At 41.7% G+C, this 15,436-nt stretch overlaps 1 protein-coding gene across 3 annotated transcripts in view; it reads right to left on the bottom strand.

The window, feature by feature from the left end:
- The window catches only part of dnah9 (dynein, axonemal, heavy chain 9), a 173,357-nt gene extending 160,696 nt beyond the window's left edge, over nucleotides 1-12,661 (bottom strand). Inside the window, exons 1-12 of one of the 3 annotated variants that reach the window (XM_030754457.1) lie at nucleotides 12,180-12,661; nucleotides 10,969-11,165; nucleotides 10,718-10,876; nucleotides 8,530-8,660; nucleotides 8,155-8,366; nucleotides 5,620-5,853; nucleotides 5,365-5,532; nucleotides 5,034-5,043; nucleotides 4,825-4,961; nucleotides 4,569-4,719; nucleotides 1,349-1,463; nucleotides 1,087-1,155 (exon numbers count right to left, since the gene is read on the bottom strand). In XM_030754457.1, the coding sequence (XP_030610317.1) occupies nucleotides 1,087-1,155; nucleotides 1,349-1,463; nucleotides 4,569-4,719; nucleotides 4,825-4,961; nucleotides 5,034-5,043; nucleotides 5,365-5,532; nucleotides 5,620-5,853; nucleotides 8,155-8,366; nucleotides 8,530-8,660; nucleotides 10,718-10,876; nucleotides 10,969-11,165; nucleotides 12,180-12,542 (1,946 nt within the window). In that variant the 5' untranslated portion in view covers nucleotides 12,543-12,661. Of the gene's footprint in view, nucleotides 1-1,086; nucleotides 1,156-1,348; nucleotides 1,464-4,568; nucleotides 4,720-4,824; nucleotides 4,962-5,033; nucleotides 5,044-5,364; nucleotides 5,533-5,619; nucleotides 5,854-8,154; nucleotides 8,367-8,514; nucleotides 8,661-10,717; nucleotides 10,877-10,968; nucleotides 11,166-12,179 lie in introns of all 3 variants that reach the window. The other 2 variants (XM_030754458.1, XM_030754456.1) reach the window with 2 other exon arrangements.
- Between the last annotated feature and the right edge of the window lie 2,775 nt (nucleotides 12,662-15,436).

Below are 15,436 nucleotides of genomic sequence, written 5' to 3' on the forward strand. Positions count from 1 at the left end.
TCTTCAATGTGGCATATCTCGGGCTTTTCTCCCTCTTTCCCTTCCTTAAAAAATTGACAGCCACCCTTCAACTAAGACCACTAAGCTCACAGCTCTTTGGAAATCACCATGTTGGTCAAAAATACTGTTTTTTGTGGGTCAAATTTTGTCTTATCCTTATTTAGTTTTGTAAATTCTGGAAGCAGGGGAGGTTCAAGAGTTTTGCACAGTACTGCATTACTAGTGAAATCACTGGTATTTATATTCATCTGTACTATGTGTTTAAATGCACTTTATATAGAAAATATAATGCATTTACACTCAGACTGATCTATTAGGCTGCAGTCTAACAGCCAATAAATGCTCTCTTCATGAAAATCTTTGTGTTAATCTTTTTACAGCATTTTGGATCATTTCTCCAAGGCTGTTAAAATGTATCAATATTTTCCTCTTATTCAGACAAATTAAGCTAAACTTTTATCAGAACAACACAATCCAAGTCAACTGCATTAGTTAAGCTAAGTAACATATCTTAACCTGGCAACTGTAAAATTAATCTAAATATTTTCTTTTTTTCCATCTTTGTGATCTTTCTTTGACTCTCGGGGTTCAGTTTGATTCCATCCGAACAGCATTTCCTTCCCAGTGAGATGCTACATCATGCAGCGGTTTGATGTTGGATGTGGTCTGTAGGGCCATTTCTCACTTGGCATCAGTAAGCAGTGACAGGGCATATGGGATTATGGGAGTCCTGCAAAATAATCTGCAGAGCAGTAATGAGAGCATAAATCATGCCAGGAGCTGCATGGCTACACGCTATTCCACAGGGGCTGCTTCATAAATTTTCTACACTCGACTAACAACATCACAAATGTTGGGTTTAAGAAAGGCTGGCGTGAAATTACAGGGAAGCATTTACATTTCAAAGACTAAAGCTAATATGTAATATCTGTCTTTATAGTATTATTATGCAGTCCAATAAAATGGTGTCATATTCTTTCACTATCTATTCTGTTTAATCTTCCTCTCTGTTCTTTTATTCAGTAATATATACATCTCAGCATGATGACACACAGTGTAACACGCTGAGATAAGTGCCACACACACCTGTCCAGCAGTTGCATCATCTCCTCATACTTCTGGATGACCCTTGCTCCTTCTGCAGTCTCCAAGCACCTACAGAGAGGATGACACTTTACAAGCCATGCAAAATATGTAACCAACATCTTTCCAGTATTCCAATGCCTCATTTATATGAGGCCCCTAAAACTGCTCACACACTGATTAACTCATACTGAGACCACGGGAAATGTGTGGCCACATCAAGTTTCAATTTTTTTTAATCTGCTTCATTTGAGGCGAGACTCACGGATAGGAGAGGTGCCTGAATTTGAAGAAGGGGGCCTGGATTCGCTGCTGTACCTCCTGGGCCCACCTCAGCCCTCCAGCTACTGCCGGCATATTCTTATTCACCGGAGCCGAGCCTGAGGAGGTCAAACATCATCACACAGAATTACACAGATAGACAGTTTTATGCACCCCTAGGCAAATTACATATTTTGGTAGTTTATGAAGAAATAAATAAATAAACGCAGCACCTGCAGCAAACACACATTAAAATAAGCTTTTTAAATTTTTTAAAATGTGAATGCACTGTTTCTTTTTAGATTCTTAAAGCGGGATTTGTGGCATGTGCCAAACTCTGGGCACCCTGCTAAGTCAGTTCTCCCTCATGGCAGCTTTTTGCAGACTCTTCTCACTCTTGCTTTTGAATTCTCACCTACTGCTCCCCACCGATCACTTCAAATTCATACAAGTTCAAGACCCTTTTAAGCCTTCTTGCCCGAGGCCACAGCAGATGGCAGACTTCCTGTGTGTCTACAACTTCAATTTAAATATATAAACAAAAAAGTTTCATTCAGTTTTGTAGGTTATCTTTCACATTTTACTATATGACATTTTGATTTTAATGTTAGTGTTTAACGGTGGACCTTTGCCTATAGTTTCAGTCTCATCCCTGCATGCTGACGGCTCGGCTAAACCTCTGCCAGCAACAGGATGTAACTGGATATACACGCCATGGTTCAGCTTAAGTGGATAAGAATGACCAGATTTCATGCTCTGCCAGCTTACAGCAGAAAATGAAAATTAGGCCTATTATTATCTATTATTTGATGACACAATGGCCTTTGCATATGAATGATAACTGTCAGTGGTCCATGCTGTTATCATCACAGAAACATGCTGAGCTGCTGCATGCTTGTGGACTTGTTGTTTCATCGTTGGGATCTTAGGGGTGGGTTTCTGCTGAAGCGTGAGTCCGTGCAGCAGCAGTCTCTGTTTACTGTAAATCTGGATTCTCTATGAGCCCAGCTGCTGCAGGTGCAGTTAATCTATATTTATTTATATTTACTTGTTCCAAGAAATACTGTATTTTTATTATGTATGTAATTCAGACCACAGTCACACAAAAATGCATGCATAACCAATAAATCTCCCGTGGCATGCATCACTTATACAAATCTTTTTCATATGGCTGCTCAGCGTTCTCCCCAAATCACACATTTGCTCCCCCCGACAGCAGCCCTGGCTTGAAACATGTTCTCAAGGCTATAATTGGTTAAAACCTGCAAACTCACTTTAAGGCTATATGAAACGCTCTTCTTTTATGAAGTACTTGATGGTGGTGTTTTGCATCACTATCACAAAAACGTGCCCTATTTCACTTTCAGGATGTCTGCAGAGAGATTTTGCTGTTCGTGTTTTAGTTGAATCCATTCCTCCCTTTAACTAACCCAGAGTACCCCTGCTGCCGATCCCGGGCACAGCTCCTTCCATTTACGCTAACACACAATTATGAACTTAATTTTTTGATACACCAAAAATTCAAACATAGTTGACTGAGAGCCACCTGAACTTTAGTCAGGAACAAGAAACCAAAAGCTGTTGGAGTTATTACAGTGAGATCCTTTCGTATCCTGGCCGTAGAGTTTCCTTAGGCTAGATTTGTCAATGCACCCCATCGACATCATCTTTAAAGAACAGTTTTTAAACACCTGCTGTTTCCTCGTGACCTCACATCAGGAGCTGGGAGGAGCTACACTGGGAGTTACATGATGAACAATTGCAGGGTGAGTCAACCGCCCTAATGGGTGCAACAAAATTAGCAGCTAGCTGTCAATTAAGTCCAGCACGCACACACCCATGCACCGGGAACACAACTGTGTGGGTGGACTATGGGTGCGTGGGGGTTTTAGCGCTCCTTTTCAATTAATACGTTTTTAAATCAAGAACATACCAAGTTTAATTCCTTTAACGACTTTGACAACATCCTTGAGGGGTTCTAATGGATTTCACTGTTCACTGATCTCAAACTTTTTTCTACGCCGAGAAACAAAGTTCCCCTTCAGACTCAAAGTTACAGGATCAGTTCGCTGTAACTACAAAAAGGAACATATTTATCTGTAACGAGTACACATGAGAGCTGTGTGTGAGCTGTCTGAACAAATATGATGGAGGTGACAGTAATCTCAGCCCTGACTGTCAAACTGCTGGAAAAAGACTTCTACTAGTTTCTAGTAGCTGTGCCGTTCAGTCACTCCTGTCAGTCTGGCAGCAGGTTCACTGTTGTGGCAGCAGCAGTAAAATAATTCTAATTAACAGTATTTTATCTACAGTAGTGGTTTGCTAGTAATTTAGTTACATTCACATCTACATAAAGATTCCAGGGTTCAGGTCCTCTGCGCGTGTCATCCTGTCTGTGAGCGCCATAGCTACGTGTTCGAGGTCAACTTAAAACTGACAGAAAACCTTAGAAACTATGATTCTTACTTACTTCTTAAGTGTGCTGTTTATTGTCAACATATAGAAAGTACTGAATGAAGATTTAAAATATTTAAATAACCTCTGACCTCTTCTTCAAGGTCAACAGATTGATATGAAGGTAAAAGTTATAATAATGCCATGTAGAGCTGTTTAAAACCATGTTTCTTACCCCTATTGTTTGCATTGACAGCATATGGGCATGTAGGGATGATATACTGGGATTCTAAATTCTACTTTGGACCTCTGACCTCTTCTTCAAGGTCAAATGAGGTCAATTTTTTTTCTTTAAAACTCTGCTTAAAATTCTGCGGCCTTTGTTTGTACTGACACCATTTAGGAAATGATACCAATATTGTAAATATCACATTATAAAGAAAGTATTGTCAAGAGAAAGAATCCACATAAATAAAATAGAATTTTACTACAGATTGTGTCCCCTGTGTGTCCAAACCTTTGACTGGTACTGTGTTAAAATGTGTTTGAACAGGGCAAATAAAAGCCTGCACGCTGCACCTGTTTTTACTGCACTGCAAACTCATTAAAGTACATTTAAAAGAACAAAGAAAACAAAACGAATGTGCAGAGAGTCAGCTGCCTTGCTGTTTGCACTCTTATTAACCATTTTTTGCCTGATTAATTACTACAAAAAGTGGGCACTTTCTGCACTTAACCTCTTAACACCATATGTGCCTTTAAATAAACACTCTCTAAAAGTGGTTTACTTTTGGACTTTTGTGATATAAAGGCTTTGTCGTGAACCTCACCCCGCTCCTCTGCAGCTTGAATGTGTGTGTTGCAGAGGATTTTACAGCAGTCCAGCTCTTTGTCAAACATGGACACAAGCAGAGGGTATCTGTCCAGAGCATCTGCAGCCACTAACGGGCGCTCCAGCAGGCTGCCAAACATATCCAGAACCTGCAGACATCAGATAGAGAGAGCTTAATACTTATAGTGTGTGTGTGTGTGTGTGTGTGTGTGTGTGTGTGTGTGTGTGTGTGGAGAGACATTGAGTTTCCGGACCTTGAAGGTGTGCTGCAGACCGTAGGCGTCATCAAAGGCCTGACAGAAGATCGCTCCGAGTCTTCGGTCCGTGTCATCCACCTTCAGTTTGAACTCGTTCACATCTTCTTCAAACTCCTGCAGAGGAAACAGCTCAGCTACACCAACAGCCAAAATACCAAACAGCAGTGTGAGATAATGCAAAGCCAGCACAGCATATTCCTTTTCACATTTCACTGACTCAAAGCCATTCAGCAGGGAACACTGTTTCTTCCAAGTAAAGTAAATTTGTGTTTCTGGTTATACGTCTCAAACACCTTGGATAAGAAAACTGATGACATTTAAAAACAAAAGTCTTTCTAGGCAGAAAAATTTGCTCCACCAAAGCTGGACTGACCACGCTGCTGTGGTGTTAGCCAGGCTAAGAAGAAGGTACTGCACCGAGCCTGTAGCCTCTCGTACTTCATAAAGCCCTTTAGAAAATTAATTCACCTCCACAATACAAAAATGAGAGGAGCAGGCAAGTGAGCCAGACCCCCGTATGAGCCTAATAATTCATACCATGTTGTTCATGTCCAAGCAGTCATAGAGCTTCTCTGTGAAGAGCTTGTAAGAGTCAACAAATTCCTGGTGGAGCTGCTGGACTTGCTGGCTGAGGGCTCGACCTCGGACACCGCCGATCTCCAGTTTCTCAAGCTTCAACAGATCCACAGCTGTTAACAAGACATCCTGCAGGGAAGGCATGCTGCAGTCAACGGTCATACCAAAAATGCTGGCATTTCTCCAAGAGCTGAGGAGAAATTATTCCATGCTCACCTCAATGGTTTTGACTCTGTTGACAAAGCGGTCCAGTCCAGAAAAAACCAAGAGAGGGGAAAAGTCCCAGGGCCTGACCACGCTCCCGTTCTTCTGGTACTGCCTCAGACTGAGCCGTCGGTGCTCATAGGTGCTCCTGAAGAGAAGCAGGACCTCCAGGCTCGTCTGCACCTTCAGGAGACTCTCTGAAATGTCTGCTCTCAGAATCTCCTCTGGTACCAGATACACGCGGGCCTGGTGTGGGAGAGCAGAAACAAGTCCTTTCTTTTTAGTAGCCTAAAAAAGTACTGGTGACATCACTGTTTTGTACAGGAAGTGCAGCTTCCTGCAGACTGTGGTCATCATTAGGCATGTGACTCCACTAGCCTCTGTCACAATGTTACTACTTGCCAGCTATTGAAGGGTACTGGTCCAGCAGCCTTATGATGCACCCACATGGATGCCATGTCTTCTGTATGGTTATCATTTTGAAAGGATGTTTTTGTTGTTGTTTTTATACAGAGACATGTCGCTTTAGTCTCAGCTTCAATATGCTGCCAGTTATTAAGGAACAAATATATATTCTTCAACCAAGTTACCATTAATAACGTTCATTAAAGGATGCTGGTGTGTTTAATTTGGACCAAACTGCTTTTAGTTAAGTTAGTTTAGAGACGGGTTTTTTAAAGTCAAAGTCTAAGAGAATGTTTGAACATTTTAAAGCAGGTTTTAAAACGTGGCTGAAAGAGTCTCTGAGGTGTGAGGTCACTGATCTGTGCACTGATCATTTAAACTCTTTCTAAACTGTTTCTTTGGGCACTGCTGATGTTTTTGGTTCTCCTGCTCTAAATAAAAATCTTCCTATGATGATCGTAGCTTATGTATGTATATATCTATCTCCTTCTTTACAGGTGGGCCAATCTGAACAAAACTTCTAACAAACATCATCACACATGCAAAACCTATTAATATTTATATTTAGACCTGGCCCCGGAAGGAAGGAAGGAAGGAAGGAAGGAAGGAAGGAAGGAAGGAAGGAAGGAAGGAAGGAAGGAGATGGATGGATGGATGGACATATTTAAAATACTTATAAATCCCAATTCTATTGATCTATATAGAGATTGTGTTTGTTTCATCATCCCCCCTGAATGCAGTGTAACATCTCCATTTGTTTTATGCAACAGTCACTAAAATTTGTATCCCCGGCTTTAATTTTAAATGATTTGTGGGTGTTGTTAATCATTTGTGTATCACATACAGAATAGATTTCAAATTTAAATAAATTACTATGAAGGCAGGTTTAAGTGACAAATGTGTGTTACATTTGGGATCTTAAATTATTGACCAAAGAAATCAGTACATGGCAGGTGTACCAAGAACTATTACATTCCTTTTTGGTCACATGGCAGCAATCAAAAGAAAAACTGATCTGGGATCCACCATTTTACCACAACTGTCTGGCACAAATATGGAGGGCCGTCAGCTTGTGTTGGAGCCAATTAAACTAAGTGAAATGGAAGGCAGTGACATATGCACAGAGCATGTTCAGATCTGAGGACATAAACACTGAGAGCCTTTTGAAGAGCCGAGGATACTCAGATGTACAATTCCAAAGAAAACTACACCACTTCAAACCTTTTCTTTCCTCAAAGGCATCGGATAAACATTTCTCAGCTGCAAGATCTGCTCGGGATTCTTCTATCATGGTAAACGTGGCATCAAGAGAGGAGCTTCCGAGTTGAAACAAATCGTCAGCTATCTGAGCGCATCGCAGTCTCAGGGCAGACTGCAGCCCTGCTGTTCTATCCATCGAAAAGGATGCAGCATCTAAGATGAATTACACAGATCTCACTGCTGAGTTTGCTGCAAGAAAGCAAGAAAAGTGACTTTCATGCATTTATGTGGTATTGACCCATTTATTTATCTCAGAGAAGAGAGCAGATAAGCGTTACACCATTTAATTATAGTGTATTTTCAACAAATATTGAGAATCTGGGTTGCTTAATGGCCAAATTTCACTGTCTAGTTTTGATATTTGAATCATTCTGGTTGATATTATGCTTACATGGTGCCTCAGGAGGTGATAAGGCAAATATTACAACCTAAAACAGCAAATAGGAAGATCCTCCAGAAAGAAGCATTACTGTAGCTGGTCTCTGGGATCTGGGCCAAGTTTGAAACTGCCATGTGCTATGTGGGCACTTAAATGCCATGGCACACAGTCACAATCTAAAGAAAGAGCCCACAGCTCAGTGTTTCCCAATCCACACCCCAGCAGGTAAACGCTGGTGGCTGCCAGGTCTTTCCTGGGAACGTTTCTGCAACATTATACATTTCTGGCTGCAGAAACAGGGACTTGCTTCCAATAAACTTAACACAAAAGAATGGAAGAATATGAAAGCATGAACCTGCACGGCTGAGCAGACAAAGAAGAAAGTTCCACCCACAGAGAGAGAAAAAAAAAAAACACCCACCCACTTTGCAGTGACAGGTGATCTCTGAGAAGTGCAGTTCAGAAACGCTGCAGTACAGACAAAGAGAAGAAATGCAGCTGACCTGCTGTATGAGGAGGTTACAGGTCTCCTGCAGGAGAATAATCAGACGTGCTGGAGTGTTGTAGTATCTGGAGTTTGCCCACACCAGACATACTGTGTGCATTAAAGGCCCGATTTGAGCCTTGACAGCAGGAAACTCCATATTCTCCACGTCATTAAAGAGACACTCCAGGGGCCTCAGGTAGGTGCAGATGTCCTCTGCCTCCTCCAGAGCTGCCAATGAAGATGTGATCAAAGTCAGTTCATCCACAAAAAGACCACAAGCAGAAAAATAAAGCATCATAAATCATCCTTCAAAACAAAAACACTGCATCTCAGAGAGCAAACTTCATAATGTTTTTTTCTGGTGTTAGATATATACTTTGTGTGTTATAACCTGCAAGGACGTCCTGTTGCATGTTCATAAAAGCAGCGTGGTAGCAGCTCTCCACAGCCTCCAACAGCACAGCCATCTTATTGACCTTACAGGATTTTAACTGGGAGTGGATGCACTTCAAATCTGTGTATCTTCAAGGAAAAACAAACAAACAGGATTCAGAATAAACAAGTCCATCCATCGATTTTCTCCCGCTGACCCTTTTCAGGGTCACAGGGGGGCTGGACCCTATCCCAGCTGTCATAGGGTGAGAGGCAGGGTACACCCTGTAGAGGTCGCCAGCCTAACACAGAGAGACACTCACATTCACACCTATGAGTAATCAGCAGTTAACCTAACCCCACTAACTGCATGTGTGTGGGAGGAAGCCCACGCAAACACAGGGTCCCAGCCCAGGTGGATCTGAACCCAGGACCTTCTTGATGTCCACAGCTAACTAGCTTCAAACTAGTGATTAATTAAATCATGAAAGCTTGTGGATATAAAACTCCATTTTAAATTACATTATACAGCTGTTTTTAAGTCTTCTGCTTTGGCCTAGTGTTCACTTATTAGATCACAGAATCTTTTTCCTCTTCTAAGAGTCTTTAAATGCAGTTTGGCAAACTTTAAGCAGGCCGTCAGGTGCCTATTAATAAGATTTGCTTTCGTCTCGCTGCTCTGCTGTAAGGCCTGATTGATGTGCTGCTGAGATCGCTGTCCTTTCAGTGTCCTTTCCTAACCAAGGACCGACTTCCTTTGGTTCTCAATTTGGCTGGACTATCAACTCTGAGAAAAGTCCTGGCTGTTACCAGACAGCTGTAGTCCCAGAGATTTACAACACGGAGCCTGAAAACCTTCTAAAAAGACTAAAGAACGCCGTCAAAAGTGTAAAATTGTTACTTTAAAACCAGCAGTACTGCCCAATCAAGCTTACTGCAACAGTAACCACAGCAGAGATGAAGAAGAGAAATACAGGAAATAAAGTATTACTGATGTGGTTACAAATGAAAGGTAAAAATCTGATTGGCCTAATCCAACCAAATGTAGCATCTCTCTAATCTGAGAAAAATAGAATTTCCACAGTTTTAAAGAACGCTTCCATCAAATGTTGACTATAACATATTTACTCTTCATATAATAAGAGAATACGTACTGATGTCAGCACACTGCAGTTAGTTATTTGTCAATTCAGTAACAACTAATGTCCATAGAAGAAGCAGTGTCTGTAGTAAAATCACATAGTAAGACTTACTAAGCTCAAATATTTTGATCAAAAAAAAAAATCAAGATTTTAAGTCTGGAAACATTTGTTTTACACTGCAGTGCTGAAGCAAATTAATGGAAATGTAAAAGAGTAACATCAGTATAAAGCCTGCAACAGAAACTTAAAGTGAGCCTCGGAGCAGTGCCCCCTTGGCCTTCGGTCTGTCCTGATCGTCACCATCCTGGTTTTCTGAAGCCTGACTGAGAAAGCTGCTACACTGCACTCTCCTGTGCTAAAATACATCCCAGAGCAGCCGTGTCCTGCAGCGTTCACTGCGTTATCATTTATTTTACATTTAATAGGATCACGATTTCCAAAATAAACATTATGCTGTATTAAACAACACTCTAAACGAGAGACTGAGGCCGTAAATCAAGTAATGAGCAGATCATTTTTTCATAGACCTCTTATGCAGCTTCTTTTGAAAGCCAGAGCCATTGGTCCATTAAAAAGAAAGGCAGATCCACTTTTTTCTTTTAATAAAGCAAGCACTGTGCTGTTACTTTTAGCTATAAAATACCAAATGTGGTGCAAATGGCATTAATTTGGTCATATGTAAAGAAAGTCACCCGAGACTGGTGGAACTGGAGTTTCAATTAAAAAAGAACAACTTAAAAGTTTTGTCTGATTTGTTCAATGAACAAACAAATGGTAAAAATAGAGGATATTGGCCTAATGCATAATTCTCATAAGATATAATTCTGTTACATAAGCAGATTTGTTACAGCAAAGAAATAAAGAGCAATGGGCTGCAAATTACATTGTTCACTTGACAGCACAGGCGCTCTGAAATTAGTATCGCTAGCAAAAACTTTGGAAAATAATACAACTTTGAAATCCTGTAGGGACCTGTGTTATTTCCTCACAGTTATGACACTGAAACAAGCACTTCTCAGAGGCTGCCAGTGGCTATTTTGTGTCTGTAATAACAGAGGTGCTGACCTGCTCTTCCAGAAGAGCAGCTCGGTGTGAGGTGTGGGGTTTCGGCCTTCCAGCAGAGCCTCAGAGGAGTCTTTTTTGAGGATGGTGCGGATTTGATGGCTCCACTCAATCACCGCAGACTCCAAGGAGTGGACGATGCTCTTGTCCACTATTTCCCCTCTGTGATTATTCACAAGTAAAGCAGTTTATTATACACAAGTTGGACAAATGATGCACTGACACGGTCCTTTATGTCACAGCAGTCTGCTTACCTGTGGTCCGTCTCAAGGGCGGCTTGCTCCAGTTGCTCCGAGCCTGCGGGGAGAGGCAACAGAGTCTTGCCTTGGACTTGGCCACACACCACAAACACACTGGTCTTGAGGGAGTGGAAATGGCACTTGATATCCTGAGACACCACCTGTGGCCACTGAGTGCAGTTCTTGCTGTTGGAGAGCAGTGGAGCTATAACCTGCAGGAGTGTAAAGAAACAGGAAGTAAACCTTTGACAAAATAAACACTGGGTTCTTTTTCTTAGGTTAAAAAACTGTAGTATTAGCAAAAGGACCTCAGGTTTAAAAAGTACTCAGTTTTCTGAAGAAAGGCCTCTGTTAGTACACCTACTACTTAGATTGGCATTAGCAATTATTTTAACCCTGTCAAACACTAACCATTATTAGTGACAACTAATTCAACCATTTAACCATCAGTGTTAGCATATTAACCTTAAACAGTTACTTTTACCTAACACTGTCGACCATTTAGCTTCTAGTTTTAATCCACAAGGATTAGCCAATAATATCAACCAACAGTTTTAACAATGTAGCCATTACTACAGCATTTCAACCGCAAGCTGTTACTTTTAAATAACCTTCATCTATTTAGATATTTGTTTTTAGTAATTTGGTTTATCCATGTCAATCATTCGCCTTTACTTGTGCTAACAAATGTAACCATTTAGCCACTGATTTTTACCTAGCTGCACTTGAAGCTAACGCAACAATGTAGCCATTAGTTTTAGGCATCAGCCATTTAGCCACTTTAACCACTAAGCATTACTTTCAATGATCAATTTCAATAATTTAACCATTAGTTATAGCCAAAGCTGCTTGGTAAGTAAGAGTCCTGTAATCTCCACTGGATCCAATCAGAGCCACACCATCAGTGTCTCTGGTTATAGCTATTTCAACCATAAGCCATTATTTTTAAGTAACAGCTTGAAACAATTGGAGCTGAGTTTGAGCATGTCAACATACTGTAGCCATTGCAGGTCCTAGTGGAGAACTTAGTTTAATATTTGTCTGAGAGCTATAGAAGAATCTGAGCATGTGCTTTGTTTCTGGACCACGGTGAAAGTGACTGTTTCATAAACTTCTCACTCACAGGTCTGCGGGTTTACTGTAGTCTGGATAAGAGAGGAATGTATTTGGTCAGGTTGAGCAGGGCTTCATGCGTCTAATAATAATTAACATGGTCTGCGGCTTACCTCCTCAACTAGAGCGGAAAACTGGTCCAGTGGAGCGTAAGACAGGTCCCCGTACACCAAGTTCTCTTTCATGGATTCAGGCCTCAGTGCTGCCTTGGTCCGCTTCATGAAGTACACCGCCTTGTTTCTGGAGCCGGCGGTGAAGGAGGCGGCGGTCTGCAGCAGCCCTCCTGCGGTCACAGAAACCACCAGAGTCCTCTGCTCGGGTTTGTCCAGGAACTCCTGCAGCACCTGCCTGTTGTCTTCGCTGGACGCGCATTTCTGCCATTTGTCCCGTTTCAGCTTCAGAGTCCTCAGCACGCAGTCCGCTATGTAGTCCAGTCTTTCGTCCTCAGCAGCAGATGCTTCCTGCATGTCCTCCATGTCCCCGGGTCAGTGCTGCTGAGTGTGGGACTTGATTGTGTCTCGGCCACTATAGTAACGCAGTGTTTGCAGCAGGCCGTTGCTTAGGAAACAGTCCATCCGGCTGCTGATTGACAGCCATTTTTCCCTCTCAGGGTTTTGTTTGAGTTTCTTCTGTGACTGTGGCCGTGACGTGCAGCACAGGTAAGGTGGCGAGGATCCTTAAGCTCAGTTTAGTGCGAGGTGTTACTGAAAGTTAAAGCCCCCCCTTTAACTCCAACACTGACCTTCACTGTGGAAATGTGTGCAGTATGTGCTCCATACATGCACCTGCTGAGAAAAGAAAGGGAAATACTGTTTCCAGATTTTTTTCTTTTTATTTATTGATTAATTTCTACTAATATTCATGAGTGTGCATGTGTGATATGGCAGTGCCAGAGCTGGCAGGCAGGAAAAAAACGTAGAGAAACAAAGTGGGTCACCAACTGCTGCACCTGTACAAAAGAGAAGGAAAACATCCAGATACACAAATCAACAATCTTGTGATGTTTTGTGTTGTATGCGTGTGTGTCTTTGTGTGTGTTCGCAGCCTCAAATGACTTTAAACAAATGTGATGTAGAAACCTGAGAGCTGGATGTGTGATGGAGGAGAAACATGATCGCACATTCATAAGTTCTGGAGTTGTGACTAATGTGTGTCTTATATTTTAAAACCACGTCACATAAACATTAGTATTCAAAGCAGATCTTCTTTCTATATCTTCAGAGATGTCTGGAGTGGATGTTTAAAGCTGCGCCCTGTAGGGTGAAGCTGTGATGAGCACCATTACTTTACTAAGTGAAGCCTGTTTTAATTCATCACATGCAGAGGATGGAGGATGTTTACCTTCTCGAAAAATCATCACGATCCTTATTAGCACGGTGGGATTGATTAGACGTAATATGAATCCAAAAGTAGCCTGTATTCACTCAGTCACTATTTATTAACCCTTTAATCTAAATGCTGTGTGTCCTGATGGCTTTGGGAAAACTTTTCTCTTTGCTCTTTGGTTGACTCGGGAAGATGTGACGGTCACAGCAAGCCACAAGGTGGCAGCACTGCGCTTACACGCCAGAGGCCTGTGCTGAGTTTGTAGAGGTCTTTAACTTCACTGCATGTTCCACATATTGTGTATTCCTGATCAAGGTCAGATCTGAGCATGCACAGTTTCACTGCAGCACTGGTTTTTCTGGGTGTCCCTTTTTTATGAGACATGATCAAACCACACAGACGGAGCCGGAGCCAGAACCACGGTGCTGCTGTTTGATAGGATTTGAGTCCAGCAGAGGAAATGAGTGTGTACTCTGTGCAGCCTTCTGATGTGGGACGTGGAACAGGATTACCAACAACATGACTTCAAACCTTGTCTTTTGTCTTATGTGCGAGCATATTAGGGTGGACCACCTCCAAGTACAGCGTGTGTGTGTGTGTGTGTGTGTGTGTGTGTGTGTGTGTGTGTGTGTGTGTGTGTGTGTGTGTGTGTGTGTGTGTGTGTGTGTGTGTGTGTGTGTGTATTTGTGAATGAATATGCATGTGTGTGACCGAGTGTGGGCCTCTCAGATTGTCCAGAAGCAGCAACTAAGGAGTTTCAGTTCCTTTAAAAGGCTTTAAAGTTTAAGCTGACAGCAGAGAGAACCACAGAAGCCAGACCTTCCATTTCAAAATCAAACAAGCTGCCTGGTCACTGATATGATGGAGCTGCTGGCTGCATCCACTTGGGTGGCTGGACACTGGGATACATAAACCAGGAATGTTTCCTTTAGATCAGCAAGGAGGATGAAAGCCAGTCTGTTACAGCACCGGATTCCTAATGTTGCTCATCAGTTACTGTTTGGTTCTGGTTACAAAGAAGGGATCAGGCTTTTCAAAGAAGACGCATATTTTGGCATTAATCAATAATAATAGCAAATATTAATTTATCTGACAGGCTTACAATGTACAGACCTGATCAGCTGATCAACCTGAACCATGTGCTTATTACCATGATGATAAAGCTCTGTTAGTCTTAACAGTGTGAGTGATTTGGACTTCCTGAAACATAGTCACGTTATTTTTATTGTTTTTGAGCTCAGTATTTTTCTAAAAGTTCTTCTGTGGCATATTTCCTGAAGTTGGCATGTGGGTCGTATCCGACTGCAGGGACACACTGAGGCCGTAGCAGTGTTCAGTCAGTGTAGTTATAAAATGTTGTCATTCATCACGCACATTAATGCATGTTTTTTGGGGAGGATTTAACAAGCTCTGGTCTCATGCTTCATTCCTCACTGTTAGATATTCAGACTTTGGACAGTTTTTGATTGGCAGATAGTTGAAGCATCAGAATCAGTATCACACAGCTGGGAGACTCTGGCAGTCTTTATGCAACTCATCAAAGACACGTCTGATGACTTGCTCTCAATAATGAGAGATTTTTTTAAAAAGAGCATTGCCAGTTTGAGCATATTGCTACCATCGCACCGGCCAACTCACAACTTGTCTGTGGTATTTGACAGACACAGGTTTGTTATTGCAGAACTGTACAGAATTTGATAAATTCATCCACACTGACTGCACACACAGCTGTCTAACACTTTTACTCAAGTGCAGACATAAATGTGCTGGTTTGCTCTACAGGGTGGGATATGATCAGTGAAATTCTGTTTTAGTTCATCTGAACTTCCAGAAATTTCTTAGTTTGCTTCAAACAGGCGGATGAATAATTAGAGGGCTTTTCTTTGTCTTTGACTCAGTCTCAGTGTTTTTACTGAAGGGGGTTTTGCTGTGTTCCGTTTGATGCAGTTTCTGTTTTTATTCCTTAAAAGCGTGTTCGATAACTCTACCACCCTTTCTTAATTTTAGGTAGCTGTAATTCCCAAATGTCACCAGCAGAGGTCAG

The sequence above is a fragment of the Archocentrus centrarchus genome, chromosome 19 (genome assembly GCF_007364275.1).
Source record: "Archocentrus centrarchus isolate MPI-CPG fArcCen1 chromosome 19, fArcCen1, whole genome shotgun sequence".
Taxonomy (NCBI): Eukaryota; Metazoa; Chordata; class Actinopteri; order Cichliformes; family Cichlidae; genus Archocentrus; species Archocentrus centrarchus.